Genomic DNA, 19,443 nt, shown 5'->3' with positions numbered 1-19,443 from the left:
AGATTCTGATATCCAATAGGAGAGTGCGCTTCTTTAGGATCTTATTAGCTAGTGACATTTTACTAAAGCGCTTTTCTGAAGATCCACAGCGTCATCTAGCGTGTGGAGCAGGAACCAATACAACTAAAATCAGAAGAGATTTGCTACTCTATGTATTACCTTAACGATTAATGGACATGGTTTCTTTACGTATCGGTCTTTCCTCGTTGTCGTGTGGTGTGTTTAAGGTAAGAGTATTTTTGCTAAGAGATATATCTTATGAAATCCGTAGCAATCTACCAATATGTCGAGCGCAATGATTTATTGTTATATGTATTTGTCATTGTCGTTTTTCATGCTTGCTTTGTACAATATTATTTTTATGAAATGCAAAATGTTTAAGAGCAGCAAGGTATGGCTTTGATATGGTTAATCTTTATAGTTGTATATAAAATTAAAATACAATTAGAATGGCACACAAACTGCAAGATAAACTAACATATAAATTAATAAAAAATTTGCAATATTTTGTAATTACCAGCGATCCCTTCTGACATTCCAAGTAAACATATTATTTGGAGTGAATATAACCTATGAATTATAAAGAATTTTCTCCTATTAGTGAAATTATAGGTCATGATATATTCGTTATTTGAACATTATTTAAAATACTGTTGGGAAAGAAAAATATAAAATATCTATGCAATGAGCACTTTTAAATTTTTTAATTGTGCTTAAAAAGAAATATTTATACTTATTCGCTAAAATATGTCTTTATATTGCAGAATGAAGCAGATAGTTACAAACCAAACGGTTAAAATCCCAGAGGGATTGACTGTTACAGTCAAATCACGTCTGGTGACTGTTAAAGGACCGAGAGGTGTTTTGAAACGATCATTCAAACATCTTGCACTTGATATTCGTGTAAGTAGATCATTATTTAATATTGCAAACTTTCCAATAACTATAATTATTACATAATGATTAGAAATATGTTATGATGATAATGTGGATTCCCCTTCATTTCCTATAAATGATAAATCCATATCTGAAATTTTTATTATCAAATTATAATATAGATAAATTAATCATGTACTGTTTATATTTTATAAATATACTTGTTCAATATTTTAGATGGTCAGCCCAAGGTTATTGAAGGTAGAGAAATGGTTTGGCACTAAAAAGGAATTAGCTGCTGTTCGTACCGTGTGCTCTCACATTGAGAACATGCTCAAAGGTGTCACAAAAGGATATCAGTATAAGATGCGAGCTGTTTATGCCCATTTCCCTATTAACTGTGTAACTACAGAGAATAACACAGTTATAGAAATTCGCAACTTCTTGGGCGAGAAGTATATAAGACGTGTTAAAATGGCACCCGGAGTAACTGTGGTGAATTCCGGCAAACAAAAGGATGAACTGATTATTGAAGGAAATTCTTTAGAAGATGTATCACGTTCAGGTAAATATTTTACTGGCGATCATATCACAAGCTTTGTAATTAGAAATTTTCGAAAATTAATTATATTAATCTTATTTCCGTTTTATTTCAGCCGCTCTTATTCAACAATCAACAACGGTTAAAAACAAGGATATTAGAAAGTTCTTGGATGGGCTTTATGTATCTGAGAAAACAACGGTTGTACAAGATGACGAATAAATTCCCCAAATATTAATTTTATATTAATGAATTGTGTTATCGATCCAATACCAGAATGAATGTGCAATTTAGTTGTTTTTAACAACAATAATACATCTAAGTTATACAAGTTATACTAAGTTATATACTAAGTTACTATACTAAGTTATACAAGTTATAAAAAAGAATTATAGGTCAAGTACATAGCATATACGTCAACCGGTTTTTATACAAGATAATTAACATTTGACGAATGAAACCTGCAAAAAACGGTAATTGCCTTATCTACATGAGAGGATTTTATTATTTGTGTATTTGTGTTTTAAATGTAGTTTCCAAGAAACCTGACGTAATTTTACGTTACATTAGATTAACTTTAGATGCAACAGAGGATATAAAAGACACCTTTATTGATCCAATTTTAATGAACACTGTTTTTCATTATAACAATCTCAAGAGCACGTGGACACGATTGATAATGACACGAGGTCGGGTTAATGGTCATTTGTGAAGCGCACTTCATCATGATAATAGTATCATATGCAGTAAATATTTGTTTTTAATGTATCAATGTATTATTTTGCTTGCTACGCGGAAATATTTGCGACAACGTAAAGTAACCGATATAAAAGTTAAGTTAGCTTGTAATTAAGAAATGCTATTTGTTTAACAGTTTAAAAAAAGAGGACCTAATTTCAAGAATCGCTCTTTTTATAAAATAAAACTAAAAAAAATTGTTCAATTTTCACTATAATGACACGATTATGACAATTATGAAGGTATATCTGATACATGTCAGAGTAGCAATTTGTGTAGACCTAAGTATACTAAAGAACTAAAGAGACCGGAAAGAACAAAGTGTACTCAGATAATATAATAGCTAGAACGTGACACATTAATTATAAGATATAATAGTTTACTACAGCTAGAACAACGAAACAGTAAAGTATGATGCAATGTATTGGAAATTGCATGATATGCAATCTTGTCACATTTTAATGTACATGCACATATACATGTATATCAGATAGAAATAAGCTACAAACAGATTTTACATTAAGAAGGAATTAATATTGATTATATTTCTCTTGAGAAATATATTTGTATAAATAACCCATATAGCACAAATCTCTAAAAGACTTCTTAAAGAGTTCCAAAAGAGTTCCCAAATCCTCCAGAACACTTTTAGAATTCTTTAAGAAATTTTAGAGATTTGTGCTTTATGGGAACGAAAGAGAAGAATGTAAAATATGTCTTGTCCTTAAAATCTCGGATTATGCGAAACTTTCATTATTACATCATTACACCATTACCCAAAGATCTCCAAAGGATATCCTGGGGACGTTCTTAGGATGTAGGGATGACGTTCTTAGAATATCTTTAGAGAGAGAGAGAGAGAGAGAGAGGATGTTCTGTGGAGATCTATGCTGTTTGGGTACTCTTTTATATATATGTACACATTACTTTAATGAATATATACAATATGTTAAAAGTCGCGCGAGATATAATTACACAAGAAGTATCGATCAACTCAATTATCGCAAAATAGATAAATGAAATATGGTAAATATCAAGACATTACGTTATAATAATTTTTACTGCTAATTGTTAATTTTTTCTGTCGCATAGATTACTTTTTTTAAACTGTCGCATAGATTTTTTTTTTTCTCTAGTTGTTGGAGATATCGATTCCAACCTTTCATCGTTCCTCTTCACATTTTCTGTACAAAGAAATCATTGACTAAGATTGTATTTCGATATTCACTGTCAGTACTAAAAATAGATTATATTACATACTATTATAGTTTTTCAATGTTGACGGTTAATATCAGAACACCTAAGTAATAACAGTACAACATACATAAATGATAATTATTCTATATCTACAAGTATAATGTTCTGGTTTAATTAGACGATAGAAGAAAAAACTTAGAGCATATTAATTTATATTCATTTTTATTCAATTTTTTCAATTTCTCAGTTTTGATAATATTTGCAATAAATAAATAATTAAAATGATACCAACGGGTAAATTAGAAAATTTAAGAGATATTTTGTAAATAATTTTTAACTACTCTTTACTAAATTATTTTGTCCTTGTCAACTGGTTCTACGATATTGTATCAATCTACACGTTGTTTGTAATTTTTATTCCACAATAATGTTGGTATGTGATTTATAATACTTGGAAGGAATCAATGTGCGAGTATCAGAGTATAAAGATAGCGCACATGCGTTATCTTTTTGTTCAAGAGAATGTATCAGCAGGCGTAATGAACTCTTATAGTTATCGTATAATTATGCTTTTTCTTACGCTTTTAAAAAAAGATGTCAGAATTTAAACGAATTTATTTTTGTTGTTTTTATTCATATTGTATTTTTGCATTAATTTACACATATTATTCTTTTCGTATAGAGATCACTATTATATATTTATCGTTTTATTTCTAAACAGTTTTAAAATGGTATAATTTCTTTATCTACTATAAACACGCGCGCGCGCGTGATCTAAAAATCGATTGTTTATAAGAGCAGATAAAGATTAAGGAGATTTTTTAGATTGATTGGACTTGTAAAATTAGATAAATTGGTCATTGAAATGTATGCAGAACACTTCAAATGAATATCGAATCGGTGAAACAAAAATTATATGTCAGATTTGATTTCTGGGTTTAAACCACGTGAATTCTTTTTTGTCTAATTCCATGGAATTAATGCGGTTCAAACCCGGAAATCAAATCTAATATTCATGGATATTGCGAAAGAATATAAAAAATTATATAATTAATGTAACATATTTTTTACTTGGTTACTATTACTAATACGCTTACGTGAATAGAATTAATTATTTCCTCAATATGTCAATCATTTTATTCATTACTTACTTTATACTGTACTTTATACTGTACTTTATACCTGGTCGAGAATACGTCTTATGACGTCACACGTATGATCCTAGAATCGATAAAAATATCAATCTCTAACAGCACAGATGTCCAGAGGACATCCAGAGTATATCCTGAGGAAGCCCTAAGGACATTTTTTCGTCTTTAGGACGTCCTCAAGAGATCTTGTGCTGTCTGGGGTATTTATTAATTATTAATTAATTTACTATTCCAAAAAAGAGGTTTTCTAAAAATATTCTACATAAATTCCACAATGTAACAATTATCCACATAATGTATCCTAAGAGTATATATTGTAACATAATCAATATTTTATTCTAGATTATTAGCGATCTCCGAGAAAGGAGAAGGGTTGAGATCCAGTTTGTGCTGTCAAAGTGGGGATTCGAGCGAGATAGAGAAAGGAAGAAAAACGTGAACCTGGGTCTTGGAGTCAGTATTCTATCCTCAGTCGTGAACAGTCTGCCTTCTGCCTTCCCGTCACTTTTAGGCATTCAAGTATTAAGCTGCGTGCTACGTAAGTACATCACGCACAACGTGCATATTGCAATTATTCTCAATCGCGCAATCATCCGTACAAAATATTACTGCTAAAATAAAAATTCGCTTTCACATCCGTTCGCTTATTTAGCATGACCGTTAACTCCGTACATTCGTCACGCTTGTGCTTCCTCAGCGTTATATTATCTCTCAAATGTAGCTGCAGAAAAAAAAAAGAATGTCATAGACGAATATCAGAAACTGAGGTCAAACTAACAAGTTGCTTTATCACCTTTCCGAACATATAAAATAGACTCGCCTTGGATTCCAGGAAATTACAAAATACTGGTATGTGATATTGTGCGAGTGACACGATATTACATTAGTTATATTTATCTAAAACAATAAAAGTTTTTCTGTCAATCGTTTTCGATTATCTCCTTGAGGAAGCTAAGGAAACATTTTCTATTTGATGTAGATTTGTGATGTGATTTGTGAAATTGATTCTGAAAAAATTGTTAAAATCACGAGAAATGTGAATTGAAAATCAATATATTAACAATATTTTATATTATTATAAAAGTTCTTACATCGTGAAATTGAGATGAATCAGTACTCTCACACAATATACATTGAAGATTAAAATCATCAAAATTGTGTTCTCTGAAAAATAATATCTTTTAAGAAGGAAAAAAAAGAAATTTTCATAACTTTTTTTATTTCGGTACATTGTACAGTTTTTTACTTGCTGCTGATTTACTTCACAGGTGTGAAGGCAGACGTTGTTATTAATCATTTTATTAAAACTGCCTCTGAGTGATGAATGAACTTTTCTGGATTCTTTAAGTCTGCCTCAATTGTAATTGACAAGTAGTGATTGTACCATTTGGTTTTCGAGTAAGGAGTTTAGCGGTGATTACAAACTGTGTAATAAAAAGTTTTACAAAAAAGTGAAAATTATAGAAATAAATTATGTTGCATACAAATATATATCTTGGAATGTTTTAGCAAGCGAAATGAGTAGTTAAACGGACGATCCGATCAATATGCAAAACGGTCTGAGCATTTTGAACATATATAGTTATACATATCTGCAAATATTTTAATGATTTCGACATACTTCAGATTAAATATCAAGATATTGAAATCTTTCCATTGTTACTCTGTATTGAAGTCTTGCGTCATGCCTTCGTAATCATTTAATTTTTATATTATTTATTTAAATATCTTATTTCTCATATTTGCTTAGTTACTTTGGAATGTCTTTTAAAATATGCTTAAGGACATTAATTTATTAATTTTGTAATTAATTAATTAATTAATTTACGATAAAATCGTAGAACATAAGTCACAAAAGTCGTCATCGAATTTGCTTAACTTCGTTGTCTCTAATCTAAATCAAGAATTATAGAACAACACTCACGATTAGATATATTATTGATGCAATTAATGATCCACATATGGACTTTATTAGTGCTGGTATTTTATCTTTTTGATAAAAAATATCTCCCAGTTAATCTGAAACAATGCAGTCGTTAATTAAGCAATTTTCTTAGAAATATTAATCTTATCGCAGAAAGCACAAAATGTTTTAGAATCGTCCTGGATATATCCAAAATATCCTGAGGAATATCTTGGGACGTCCAGAGTATATCTCTGCTATGCCAAGGAAAAAAGTGGTTAAATCACAATTATAGTTAACCACTTTTTTGCTTAACACGTAAGATATCTAGGATAATCTCAAAACGTTTTGTGTTATCTGAGATTGTTTGTGGAATGAATTTTATTATGTATGTGTATTTTGTATATATTATTTGCATAATTTATGTATGTATATTTTGCATACAAATTACCCTGTTTATCATTTTGCTCTACATATTGTCACACATACAAAGGTTTTTATGCAAAGGTTTTTTCTGCGGCTTAATAATTTTGAGAATACATTTAATAAAAATAGCCATGTGTCGGGTGCATTTGCACTGAAGTATATATTCTTGCAACGTTGATGAAGATATAATCATAATCTTTACGTCAGTCGTATGAAAAGTGTGTAAATGCAAAAATATATTTTTTGTTTGCTTGGTATGTGTATGTTAGTAATTAGACGGTCGATACAAATCAACTTAGTGTTCGTTTCGCGATGCTGCGAATAAAACGTTTCGTACTGTAGAAAAAAATAACCTGATTTATGACGCAATATATATTATAGAAAAGCAAAGACGGGCTTAGTGTGTTTAAAATAATGACATCGAAAAATTTCCCATCTTTGTTTTGTTTTTATGCAGAAAAGTTTGATATGAAATACATTAAGCATTAAGACATGATTATACGAGCGAACGTAATAGCTGAATTGCACAATATAATTATTTGACTGTATTATCAATTGACGTTCGATGATAGATGTGTAAGAGGAGCGTCTGTAGGAAGAACAACGCACTTGATCATCGATCAAGGCCTACAATTCTCGCTATCCAATTATATCTTTGAATTCCATGAAACTTTTTTATGATGTCGCATTATACTAAGAAAAACACATTGCTTTATTATATATAATTCAAGGAGTAACAAAAAGCTGTCATGATTTTATACGAAACAACACTTCCCTTATTCATATTGGGATAACAATGCGAACAATGATAAGTTGTTCCTCTGAGGTCACGAGGTATATAGCGAAATATGCTCAACAAACGAAAAAAAGTTTATTTAAAAATTAATCAATGCTCTCTCTACTAAAGCGCGAATTGTTTTGCATGCATCAATTTAAGATACAAATAGCGAATGTGATTAGCATTATATACGTACATACGTAAAGCAGGTTTCAATGTTTCTCACATACATACACGTGTACACATGCACCTATAGCTTCGAGGAAAATAATGAAATAGCATCTTATCGTGAAATCAAGCTATCGAGATATTTCAGAGTATACATTGATACCGACATGATTTCATTGTATCGGTATCGATTATCTCATGCTTTTTTATTCATGTATAACGTTCAATATAAAGTATAACGTTCAGTATAACGTTCAGTATAACGTTCAATATAAAGTCTCTTTGTCTTCCCATCATAACATTTGAATTACAATGCAGTGCGATTATATTGGTTGTGAAAAAGTCGTCTCTTTTAACAGAATATGAATAAGAAGAAGATAATACGTAGCGTGAGATCGATGTTATGGCGAGATCTTGTGTATTTTCATATAGAAAACAATCTATAATATAATGCGAGAAGTTAGAATACCACGTGGCAAATGGACAGGATGAAGTAAGACTGATAAACGTCATAATAATGCAATCGACACTTCCCTAGTATAAAAGTCCGTCTAAAATGTCATTCGCTCGGGTCTCTTGAACTTTGTACATACTACTCACTCTGTGTGTGCGTTATTATTAATCATTCGCTTATCAAGCAAAACAACGTTTAAGGGGGACACAGTTTAAATGCTCTGTACACAGTCCACATGAGAAAATTTCGATGAGCGAATAGCAATGGGTGCATTCTCTTTCCAGTGTCTTAAACTTTTATCAGTTATGCGACCCATAACGATAATGAACAATATTTTCTACGATCATCTAGTGGGTCGATTTGATGTGCACACACCGATCATATTTTGCTTCGTTTTGCGTATGCTGGCAAACAAAGTGCACTGCATCAATTGTTCGAAAAATTATGATACAGTGCTTTTTTTTGCAATTTCATGTTCAGGCGGCAACAGTGTGCCAAAAATTAGTATCTTCAAAAGCGCATTGTTACGATTACAACTCAATATTTTTATTGTATAACGAAAGTTTTGATTGTTGTGTTTTGCAAATGTGATGCCATTATATTTACATAATAACAGAATTAATATATAGTTTTTTATAAGAAGCATACTTATAAATCGTATATTCAAACATAATACTACGCATTTATTTCTAATAAACACGTTTATGAACGAATTAATTAAGTATTAGTGAAAAAACACGAATGAGCAAATAAATGAATAATAATTCTCATGCAATGTAAATGTCTGAAAGATATTCTAATTGCTTAGAGACGTCTCTTTGAAATGTCTCTAAGATATATGTTAGACATGCTGTCTAGAATAGTTCTCAGTATTATCGTACACACTCGAGACATGCTAAATACATTCTTGAAAATTTATGTCATGCAATTCTATTTCGAATAGTGCATGTTAACACTTTGGACTTCATAAGTGCAAGGAAAAGAATGCAAGATATAAATCTACAGTTCCGTTTGTATTTTGTGACAACTGACTGTAAAATAATTTATCATTAATATTATAATTGCGAGAAAACGTATTTAGCGAGGCATCGTTGCGAGTAAGATTCTTTCATTATTTTTCAGATATTTTATCACGTGTTAGAAAGGCGTTTTAAATAAAACGTTTTATTTAAGACGTGTTTTAAATAAATGTAAATCTTTATTAACATTTGAATAAAAACACATCTCAAACGACTTAATATCACAAGATTTTTATTTGAGTTTGTGTCGCTATATCTGTCTTCGATAAACGATGCGATAACATTTGACAATAAGATACACAAACACTCTCAATCACAAAAGTTGATGGACAAGTGTATTTCAAGATATACGCGTACAACACTACGTCGCAGTATTTCTTCCTTAAAGATATCCCATACTTTCACCTCGCTTTCAACATCCTGTGCGCATGCACGTTCTCATTATTGCGGAAAATGTGTTCTGGAGTAGTTACTGACCAATATCTCCAATTTATCGTTGGCAAATCTTTTATTTTTCATACACACAGTTGTCTTTTACTACATAAAATACATTAAAATGCATAGAATAATAAAGGCAGTGATTTTGTGAAGGCAGCTCTCTCTCCCTCTCTCTCTCTCTCTCTCTCTCTCTCTCTCACTCTCACTCTCTCTCTCATTTTAAATTATTCATCAATTTTTACGAATGTAAGCATTCGAGAAAAGCAAGAAATTATAAATTACTGTACATACAATAAATAAGAAATACTTTTTTATTTTTTTAATGCATTCGAGATTTTCAGAAAATCAATTTTATATATAATTTTATTATCTATTTATTATTATATAATTTTTATTATTATATGTTTTTATTATTATAATTTTATTAAATCTAATTTTATATATAAAATATTTATATATAAAATTATAATAATATAAAATATTTTATATAAATATTTATGGAATGTAAATATAATAATAATTATTATATTTTATAATAATAATTATTAAAATATTTATGGAATGTAAATAATTAAAACATATTCGAGTATTTTCTGATTTAGATGACACACATATGATGTGAACATAAGGTTTTTTTAGTTTTAGTTTTTTAGTTTTATTCGATATCATGCGCAATGAATTACTCTCAAGAAATGAATGTTTTATCCTCACTATATGATGACGTCAAAGCTGCTAACGTATAATATTAAATGTTTTGCTTTATATTTAGCTTATCACGGCTTATACGCGCTATAAAATCTTGTTGACAAATTTGACTCGTACTGCCTGTTAAGTTCTGTGACGCATTCTGTTACTGATTATCTTAGTACTTTTTTTTCATTGTGAAGGTTTCGTCGAGTTAGCAATTGTTACCGTCGTTTTCGTTATTTGCCAAACATAGCGAGTTTTATTAGCAAGACAAGCGCTTTTCTTAAACATTCTACAATTGCTCAAAATGTCTATACTGCATCGATATATGGTTGGATAAGATAATAAAATTATTAAATGAACTTAATCAGCAAAGACTACTAAAGAATGTACTTTGTTCAATAGACTTAGATTGTACTTTGATAACTGTAAAATGTAACTTTGATGTGATAACGATGGAAGCAATGGATTCAATATTGATTAAGAAGTTCAACACGATTCACATGAATCAGTGTAACGCTGCGTGACTACGTTCGTTTCGCGATTAATATATAATAAATATATATGTTTACTTGCTATTTCTTTACTACTCTGTTATATCGGGAGTGATGTTTTATGTAGCAGAATCTTATTAATAATTTGCATTGAGATTCGAGGTAGGAGACTATTCTTTTGAGAAAAGATTCCAAAGTTTGGAATAACGTCTATATGTAAATATTACATATAGATGCGTAAATATTTATAAATATTCATATACATTATTATACAATATACGAAATTGTGGACAGGATCCTATGATGGATATCATATCTTCTAAAACATGGAAAGATATATATATAAATATTCATTCGCTATTTCTTCACTAATTTTTCTGAATATGTCTTCAGATAGAGAGATGAATTAAAATATTTATATTACATATAAAAAATATACATTAATCGTATATTTATCTTGGAATCATTAAAGCTTCTCTAAAATGATCATTAAAATATCTTATTTTTATCGTCTATTGCATAGATTGCAAATTACAAATAAGATTACAAAATCTTATGTCGTAAAAAACACTTTAAGAAATAATAAAATTTAATAAATTGCGATTGATAGGCCATGGTGAATAGTCAAGGTGAATTGAATGTTAAACCATAAAACGGATATTTACATTTTACACACTATTTCAAAATATAGTAAATTCTTTATAAATTCTATGTCACGGACAACCAGTGGCTTGTCGTTATATGTATATCTATGTATCGTCAGTATGAATATGCATCGTTCGTTACTGCTAGTGATTCATCGTGGAACGAACAAAAAATTATCTCGTGTGCAAAGCTACCTTTGCTCCTTATATATTATATATATTATATATATATAATAAAATGATAATCGCTTCTCGGTCAGAAATCCTACTAGTAACTTTGTAAATTAATATTTAAAGGTTCTTTTACCTGTCTTGTATAATTTGCTCCAACTGAAAACAGAAAAGAACAGAAAATAAAAAATTTATAATTACATTTCGTAACATTACAAAATTTTCAACATTAGATTATAAGTCGAATAAAGGATATAAATTAATATACCGTGCTAATAAAAAGAAAATAGTTTTGAAGTTAAATTGTATTATAATTAATAGAACCTACTAAAAACTTGCATAATCTATTTTTGTGCATGTTTCTATTATTTATTGTTATTTTATTCCTTGCTAGTATAATATTGTAAAAACATGTTAATTGTAATTAATTTCAACTCGTGGTAACGATGAAAATAGAGAACAATAATATAACAACAATAAAGAAAAGATAAATAATGCGTTCATATATAAGTTGATTAATATTAATATAATAATATTAATATTATATATAAATTTTATATATATAATATAATATTAATATAATTATTTATTTATTAATGCGCGGTGATATTTTTTCCAGGCTGCTCGACGTTAGGGCGGCAAATGAGCGTTCAAACATAATCAGCTCTTTCTCTATCATCTGAACTGAGTTCATACAGTGTGCAGCGATGGAGGTATTGATGCACGAAGCGAGTAATCAACAGGAAACGAGTACAAACACGCCGATTTGTACAGTCGATTCTAAATCCATACCCAAAGAAAAACAGGAGGATATCGGCGAGTTGGCCCATATTGGGACGCACGATAATGGCAGGGAATCAATCGATATGATCTTTGAGGATATCACTTATACTGTAAAACTCGGTTGTAAAAAAGGTGAGCTCTCTCGACAATAAAAATTTGTTTTCTTTAAAAAAAAGTTGATTGTTAATATGTTATTAAACTAGCGTTTTCTAGTTTCTTATTAGCGTAACCAACATGAAATTCTACTTCTGCTCGCTTTGGATAATTAAATCAATACGCTTTGAATTTTCTGTCCTAACAAATATTTTATTTCTTCAGATGCTTTAACTCTTAATCAAAGCACATTGCAGTATATATTAGCACAATCTAGTGCAAGCAAACGTTATGGATTGTTGTTACAGACACACGACATGTAGTGTAAACATGACATATTTTTTAGGACATAAAGAAATATTGCATGAAATTAATGGAAGACTTCCGAGCAAACAGTTGATTGCCTTGATGGGACCGTCTGGAGCGGGAAAATCCACATTACTTGATATCCTTTCTGGTTTCCGTATAACCGGAGTAGATGGCGTAGTATTTGTTAATGGCCGTGTTCGGCACCTTGACACTTTTCGCAAGTACGTAAAATTTTCGATATGTATTTTTCGTTTTATCGAGTTTTCAAATTCTTTTAGCTATTTGATTAACACGATCAATTTTTTTACACCTCCAATCACTAATGTTGTTTTCCCTCGATAGAAAAGGAAATTTATCTTGTAATTTTATTTTATTTATACTTATAAATATTAAATATAACTGGAGAAATATTATATATGATATTTGTATATTTTTTGTAAAAAATAATTCTTTTTTTTTTAATATGACTGGTTTACAAAAATTTTTGCGAGACGTAAAAAGCATCATTCTTAATTTCTTCTTTTTTATGAAGTAATTGTCAAATATATTTTTTATTAAAAAGATACTAGAAAGAGTAAAATCGGTAATAACATTAATTTTTTTTTGCATTTTAGGTATCGATTATCGATACATATTCTTATATTTTTTAACTCCTTATTTTTTATTCTCATTAGATGCAGTGCGTATATCACACAAGACGATCGACTAGAACCTCTGCTTACCGTGCTCGAGAACATGAGAGTCGCTTCTGATTTAAAACTGCCAACAAATACGCCGCGATATAAAAAAGAAATGATCGTACGTAAAAATATATTATTAACACGTTTTTTTTTAATAAAACTTTAGGCTTAATGATTAATTAAAGCGCATTTTTTAAGAAAAAGAAAATAAACATATTGCTTATGTATTATGCTTGTATAATAGTAAATGGATTTATCATTAAGCTATATTAAAGCAATTCAATGCTTATGAAGATTAATATTTTATAAGGATATATTATCTGTAATGTTTCAGATCGAAGAGATTCTCACGACACTTGGCTTGTACGAACACATGAATACGAGAGCTAGTAGTTTGAGTGGCGGTCAAAAGAAGCGGCTGTCCATTGCATTGGAGTTGGTCAACAATCCCACGGTGATGTTCCTTGATGAACCTACCACGTAAGAGTTGCAATTGTATTATATCAACTTTTAATTGATTAATTGATAATAATAGAGTTTATATATATATATATATATATATATATATATATATATATATATATATATATATATAAAACAGAGTGCCCTATTTTAATTTCCTCAGATTTTCTTTTCGAAAAATAAATGCATTTTTGAAAAAAAAATGTTTCATACAAAAGTTTTAGGATATCAAGGGAGACAGATGCTGACATGATGTCCTTGCGATGACCTTAACAAACATTATCAAAATCAATATAAAACTCTTAAATGGAACTTTTTATTTTTCATAGTATATCCTTATAGATAACATTAAGACGTTTCCAAAACATTAGTTTCTCAAAGTATACCATGTGGAAGTTGCACGGTCAGATTTATACTTCTTTGTATGTGTGTCTATATGTATGTATGTATGTATGTATGTGTATATATGTGTCAGCAGAGATAAGGACTTCACGATTCGTCACTCCCGCGGTATTTAATGACTCCCAAACCCTCTCTGCTGCGTATGAACGTGTGCGAGTACGTGTATGTATGTATGTGTGTTCCTCACTCTCACGGGGTTCTTATTTCTGTTGACGCATACACAAAAAAGGTGTAAATCCGACTGTGCAATCTCCATGTGGCTCACCTTGGCTCACCAATGCTAATATTAGCAGCAATATAACTTTTAAGTCCCACAACTCGAAAAGTTCTTACGGTAAAAAGATTTGTAACTAGTGTTTCGGCAAAGTCTCAATGTTAACTATAAGAATATACTATGGAAAACAAGGGGATTTTATTAATTTTATAACTTTGATAATGCTTGTCAAAATCATCGCAAGATCAAACATATGTCAGCATCTATCTTCCTTGATATTCTACAACTTTTTTGTATAAAACATTTTTCTGAAAAATGCATATTTAAAAAAAAAAGGAAATTAAAATAAGACGCTTTGTATATATTTTCAGAACAATTGAATGACCATTTTTTCAATGACCTAATTGTCTTTGCGACATATTGTTAGCATGAAAGTTTCATTTTTAATACGGATACACTTACATAAATGTAATAATTTAGTTTTTCTTAGGATCAGTATTGAACTTCTTGAATTATATAATGTAAATATTATTTTGAACATTGTATTGAAATATTCATTAATATACACATTTTCTACATATTTGGTATCAGTGTATTTAGCTATTCATGTTGTACTGTTAATTATGCGTAAATATCGAAAATTTTATACACAGACAATATGTAAATATGTAAATGAATTAATAAATGTCGTTAAAGCATTTTTTCATATTTAGTAAAAAATGAGAATGTAGAATTATTTAATAAGTTATTATTTTCATATCATCATCATTATTCCTATTTATTGCAGAGGTTTGGACAGTTCGTCATGTATGCAAGTTATAAATTTGCTAAAAATACTTGCGCGACAAGGAAGGACAATAGTTTGTACTATTCATCAGCCTAGTGCGTCTCTTTTTCAACTATTCGACCTGGTAAATATAAGTGTCAGAAAAATTACTGTATAATTTATGGAATTTGTAATTATAAGTATTACTAAAAATTTTATATGTGTGATAATCATTAAATGTCAATTATAATTTTTTATAGGTATATGTATTATCAAAAGGAGATTGTCTTTACCAAGGAGCAACACACAAATTAGTGCCATACTTAGAAAGCATAAAACTGCCATGTCCTATGTATCATAATCCCGCAGATTATAGTATGTACGATAATTTTGAGATAATTATTATTGTCGGAAGCTTTTGTCCCAAACAGCATAATGTTCAAAACTGGACATAAGATATCTTTAAAACGTCTTTAAGACAATTTAAAGAAAGTTTTATGTCCCGACGTCTTAAAGACGACTCAAAGACTTCATAAAGACTAAAGTCTTATATTCTAGTTTTGGACATGTGTGCTATCTGGGGTATTAGATTATTTTAAAATTACGTGAAAATTCTACATCTTTAAATATATTGAGAATATAAGCCTTCGATTTTTTTGTTGATTAAAGAATGATAGAAAATTTACATTTTGAATTAAATTTTCAATTTAAATAATAATTTATGAAATTTATAAAAATTTGTAAATCCGCTTTTTTAAATTCTGTGAAAAATGTTTTAGCTTACTATGCGGTAGTATATACATTGAATATAATTGGAAATAATTTATAAAGATTACAAACAAGGAAACCACGTCATAATGGCGTCCTCTTTCTATTTTCATATATCTCAAATGTTTATATACGTATTTTTATATAAGTGTTTAATCACAAGTGTAGAAAATGAAAAATCCTTTTGAGCGAATGTATTTATAAAAAAAATATGCGTCTCTTATATTGATCTAAACTACAACATTTTATCAACAAGCATATTAAAATCGGAAGAGGATACTATAATGGGTTTGTTTGTAAAAAATGGATCTCTATATTTAAAATTATATTGTAATGTATAAAATTTTAGTAATCGAACTTGCCTGCGGAGAATATGGTGAAGATAAAATCGAGACTTTAATAACGGCGTCGCAAAATGGAAGAAACTTGCAATGGTTCGACAATCCGAAAGCTCTGAAAGATGCAAAAAGTTTAAGAGGTATGTACATAAAAAAATAGATGAATCAACTATTTCATCGAAAAATAAATTAACTGTTTCAATGCTCAACGTGTGAATTACGCAGTATTCAATATATCCGTGATTTTTTATATAAAGTTATATTAATCGTTAACAGATATTAAATTTTTGTAACCATTTTTAAACTGACATTTTTATTAAAATTTTCTTTATAAGATTACTTTTATGTTTAAACGTTGTGAAAATATTGATAAATTTGCGGAAATATTTAGTCTCACTTCTTTAGTTTATATTAAGTAGCATTGAAATAGTCCAGATACATTTAACAAGTCAAATTAACCGTATTAAAACAATTAATGATGGACATAAATTAATTACTCATTACGGATGTTATGATAATTGCGCGTCGCTTATTTACAATATTTACGTAACACCATATTTCAGTTTAACATTTGCTTGTATCTTCCAGCGGCACATCCTTTAAGAAATTCAAACACAGTGGAAAAGAACAGTGCCTTACATGCAACAAATTTTTCTCACCAATTGAAAATCTTGTTGCGGAGAGGTTTTATTATGTGCAAACGAGATACGGTATGGTTATATTTTTATTAAACACAATATTTTTTACATATTAATAATATATGCATTCTTTAGAAAGAGAGAGAGAAAAAGATGCGGATTAACTACATTTCTAATAATAAATAATAAATTATTAATAATAGTTATCGACAATAACTAATGATAGTTAATAATTATAATGATACATTAATAATTAATACTGGTGATACCAATATATTATTATATTGTAGACACTGACACACTTGCGCATTGGAGTTAATATAATCGTCGGCATTATGCTTGGATTAGTTTTTTTGCGATCCGGCGCAGATGGCTCGCGCGTCTTGGATAATTACAATCTCCTTTTTTCTATTCTCATACATCACATGATGACAACGATGATGCTTACCGTAGTGACCTGTAAGTTTCCATTCAATCTTATACGTAGTATTATACAGGAATAATTCTGTACGTGTAACTGTTTGCGCGCACAAAAACTTTCATAAATGCAATCTTATGTAACGCAAAATTATATTTTTGATTCACAGTTCCAATGCAGATGTCCATCCTCATTAAAGAACATTTCAATCGATGGTACAGCTTGAAAGCATTTTATACAGCGTTAACGTTGATTGATCTGCCAATTTCGATAGTGTGCTGTATACTTTTCTCAGTAATTGTGTACTTCATATCAGCGCAACCGTTGGAAATCATACGATTTTCCATGTTTTTGACCATTAGTTTATTAATAATGTTCATAGGCCAAGGTACTGGTCTTATGATAGGCGCTGTATTTAATGTAGTGGTAAGTGTGATTAATATCATTAATTCTAATCGCGATTACATAATCATCATGATCGTAGTTTCACAGACATGTTTAATTATCCACCTGAAATTTAATGAAAACGTTGAATTTCAGAATGGTACGTTCGTGGGACCAACATTATCGGTACCATTAATGATGTTCGCTGGATTCGGTGTGTCTTTACGTGATTTACCATCATATCTCAAGTGGGGTGCTTACATCAGTTATTTAAGATACGGTCTAGAGGGGTAAGTCACGTGCCATGTACTCCATTTTTATATCTATTACTTTCTTACAACAAGCAATGTTAAAAATATATAAAATTTTCATATCGAGAGGATCTATCTTTTCTGCTTCTTGATCTTTTTAACGTTTAATATACATCTATAATATAATGTTCACATGAATTAAGATTATATAGAAATATTAAAATATGTTTATTATAATAAGCATAACAAAAAAAGCATTTTTTCCAGATTCGTTGGAGCAATCTATGGACTGGACAGGCCCATTTTGGATTGCAAAGAAAAGGGTGAATTGTACTGTCATTATAGATACCCTAAAAAGTTCTTGTCAGACATTGCAATGAACGGCGATCAATTCTGGAATGATATTATTGCGCTTTCTGCGTTTTTTATTATTACTCGATGTGGCGCTTATCTACTTTTACGATGGAAGCTCATGTCATTGCGATAAGGCGATGCAAGCAAAGCTTGGAAAAATCGAATTTCATATTTATAAAATTGTTACTATATTCCACGAACATATATGTGCGTGCATATATGTGTGTGGTATATTGACTAAGTGACATAGTATTGCACATGTTTGATAATCTCTAATGCTTGAGTAACTCAGAGCCATATATATTTGTCTTTATGAAAACCAAATTTGCAATCTTCTATTGCTCAGTTTTTTCAAATGAGCGAAATATTACAAACTACGGATATCTATGTTGTTATTCTTAGCAACTAATTCGTACATAAATGTATGTATATTCTTGCTTTTATTTTAACTTATCCAAACATATATATTTATATCATGGAATGTTATAAAACATTCAACGGATATATATTTTTTTGCATACATATATCATTAATGAAATCTCTTGTGATTGTGATGTCACGATAGCTGCGTGAATGAGCACATAAGATTATGTACGTGTGTCGATGTGAGAAATGTACAATGTGCTTGAATTCATAGAAGAATTCATACTGAGAATATTAAGCAATAAGTACATACGTGATATTAACGTTGTAAATAGATTACTATATTATAATTGTGTAATTATAATTGTGTAATATATTGTAATTACACAATTATATAGTTCATTGCGCTGCCCATTAACGATATTAATTCGTATTTTTAAATATGATATGATACATTCGAGATGTATAAAATTCAGGTTATGTATTGAATTCATTAGGAGAAGATATAAAGTTTGACAAAAGAATAGAAATCTAT

At 29.5% G+C, this 19,443-nt stretch overlaps 2 protein-coding genes and 1 long non-coding RNA gene across 4 annotated transcripts; 2 read left to right on the top strand and 1 right to left on the bottom strand.

Moving 5' to 3' along the window:
• Positions 1-81: 81 nt before the first annotated feature.
• On the top strand, positions 82-1,666 carry LOC116841674 (60S ribosomal protein L9). Its single transcript, XM_032809916.1, has 4 exons — positions 82-227; positions 765-903; positions 1,114-1,441; positions 1,533-1,666. The coding sequence occupies exons 2-4, from the start codon at positions 766-768 to the stop codon at positions 1,637-1,639; spliced, it is 573 nt and encodes a 190-aa protein (XP_032665807.1). The 5' UTR covers positions 82-227; position 765; the 3' UTR covers positions 1,640-1,666.
• Positions 1,667-1,816: 150 nt separating this feature from the next.
• Positions 1,817-18,928, top strand: LOC116841671 (ATP-binding cassette sub-family G member 4). Of its 2 annotated transcripts, XM_032809899.1 has the most exons (13): positions 1,817-5,041; positions 12,305-12,600; positions 12,908-13,091; positions 13,545-13,668; positions 13,885-14,030; positions 15,416-15,539; positions 15,655-15,769; positions 16,512-16,640; positions 17,089-17,210; positions 17,429-17,597; positions 17,726-17,982; positions 18,097-18,230; positions 18,459-18,678. In XM_032809899.1, the coding sequence occupies exons 2-13, from the start codon at positions 12,393-12,395 to the stop codon at positions 18,676-18,678; spliced, it is 1,932 nt and encodes a 643-aa protein (XP_032665790.1). In that variant the 5' UTR covers positions 1,817-5,041; positions 12,305-12,392. The 2 variants fall into 2 exon arrangements, with proteins under 2 accessions (XP_032665790.1, XP_032665792.1); XM_032809901.1 differs by lacking the exon at positions 1,817-5,041 and having other exon boundaries at positions 12,393-12,600; positions 18,459-18,928.
• On the bottom strand, positions 5,028-8,056 carry LOC116841676. Its single transcript, XR_004377581.1, has 4 exons — positions 7,807-8,056; positions 6,428-6,522; positions 5,595-5,927; positions 5,028-5,400 (listed from the first exon to the last, which is right to left on the bottom strand). It is a non-coding gene; the product is annotated as an uncharacterized LOC116841676 (long non-coding RNA).
• Positions 18,929-19,443: the final 515 nt, after the last annotated feature.

Source organism: Odontomachus brunneus, unplaced genomic scaffold (assembly GCF_010583005.1).
Source record: "Odontomachus brunneus isolate Ranch 3 - 2012 unplaced genomic scaffold, Obru_v1 Obru_scaffold_017, whole genome shotgun sequence".
Taxonomy (NCBI): Eukaryota; Metazoa; Arthropoda; class Insecta; order Hymenoptera; family Formicidae; genus Odontomachus; species Odontomachus brunneus.
Note: the sequence above shows the minus strand (reverse complement) of the source record. Positions and strands in the feature narration are given on the sequence as shown.

Bases quoted from the DNA above. Each gene is read 5' to 3' on its own strand.
- LOC116841674 (XM_032809916.1), top strand. From the start codon at position 766: ATGAAGCAGATAGTTACAAACCAAACGGTTAAAATCCCAGAGGGATTG. The intron at 904-1,113 runs GTAAGTAGATCA...TCAATATTTTAG, and splicing joins ATCTTGCACTTGATATTCGT to ATGGTCAGCCCAAGGTTATT. The intron at 1,442-1,532 runs GTAAATATTTTA...GTTTTATTTCAG, and splicing joins AGAAGATGTATCACGTTCAG to CCGCTCTTATTCAACAATCA.
- LOC116841671 (XM_032809901.1), top strand. From the start codon at position 12,393: ATGGAGGTATTGATGCACGAAGCGAGTAATCAACAGGAAACGAGTACA. The intron at 15,540-15,654 runs GTAAATATAAGT...AATTTTTTATAG, and splicing joins TTTTTCAACTATTCGACCTG to GTATATGTATTATCAAAAGG. The intron at 16,641-17,088 runs GTATGTACATAA...TGTATCTTCCAG, and splicing joins AGATGCAAAAAGTTTAAGAG to CGGCACATCCTTTAAGAAAT.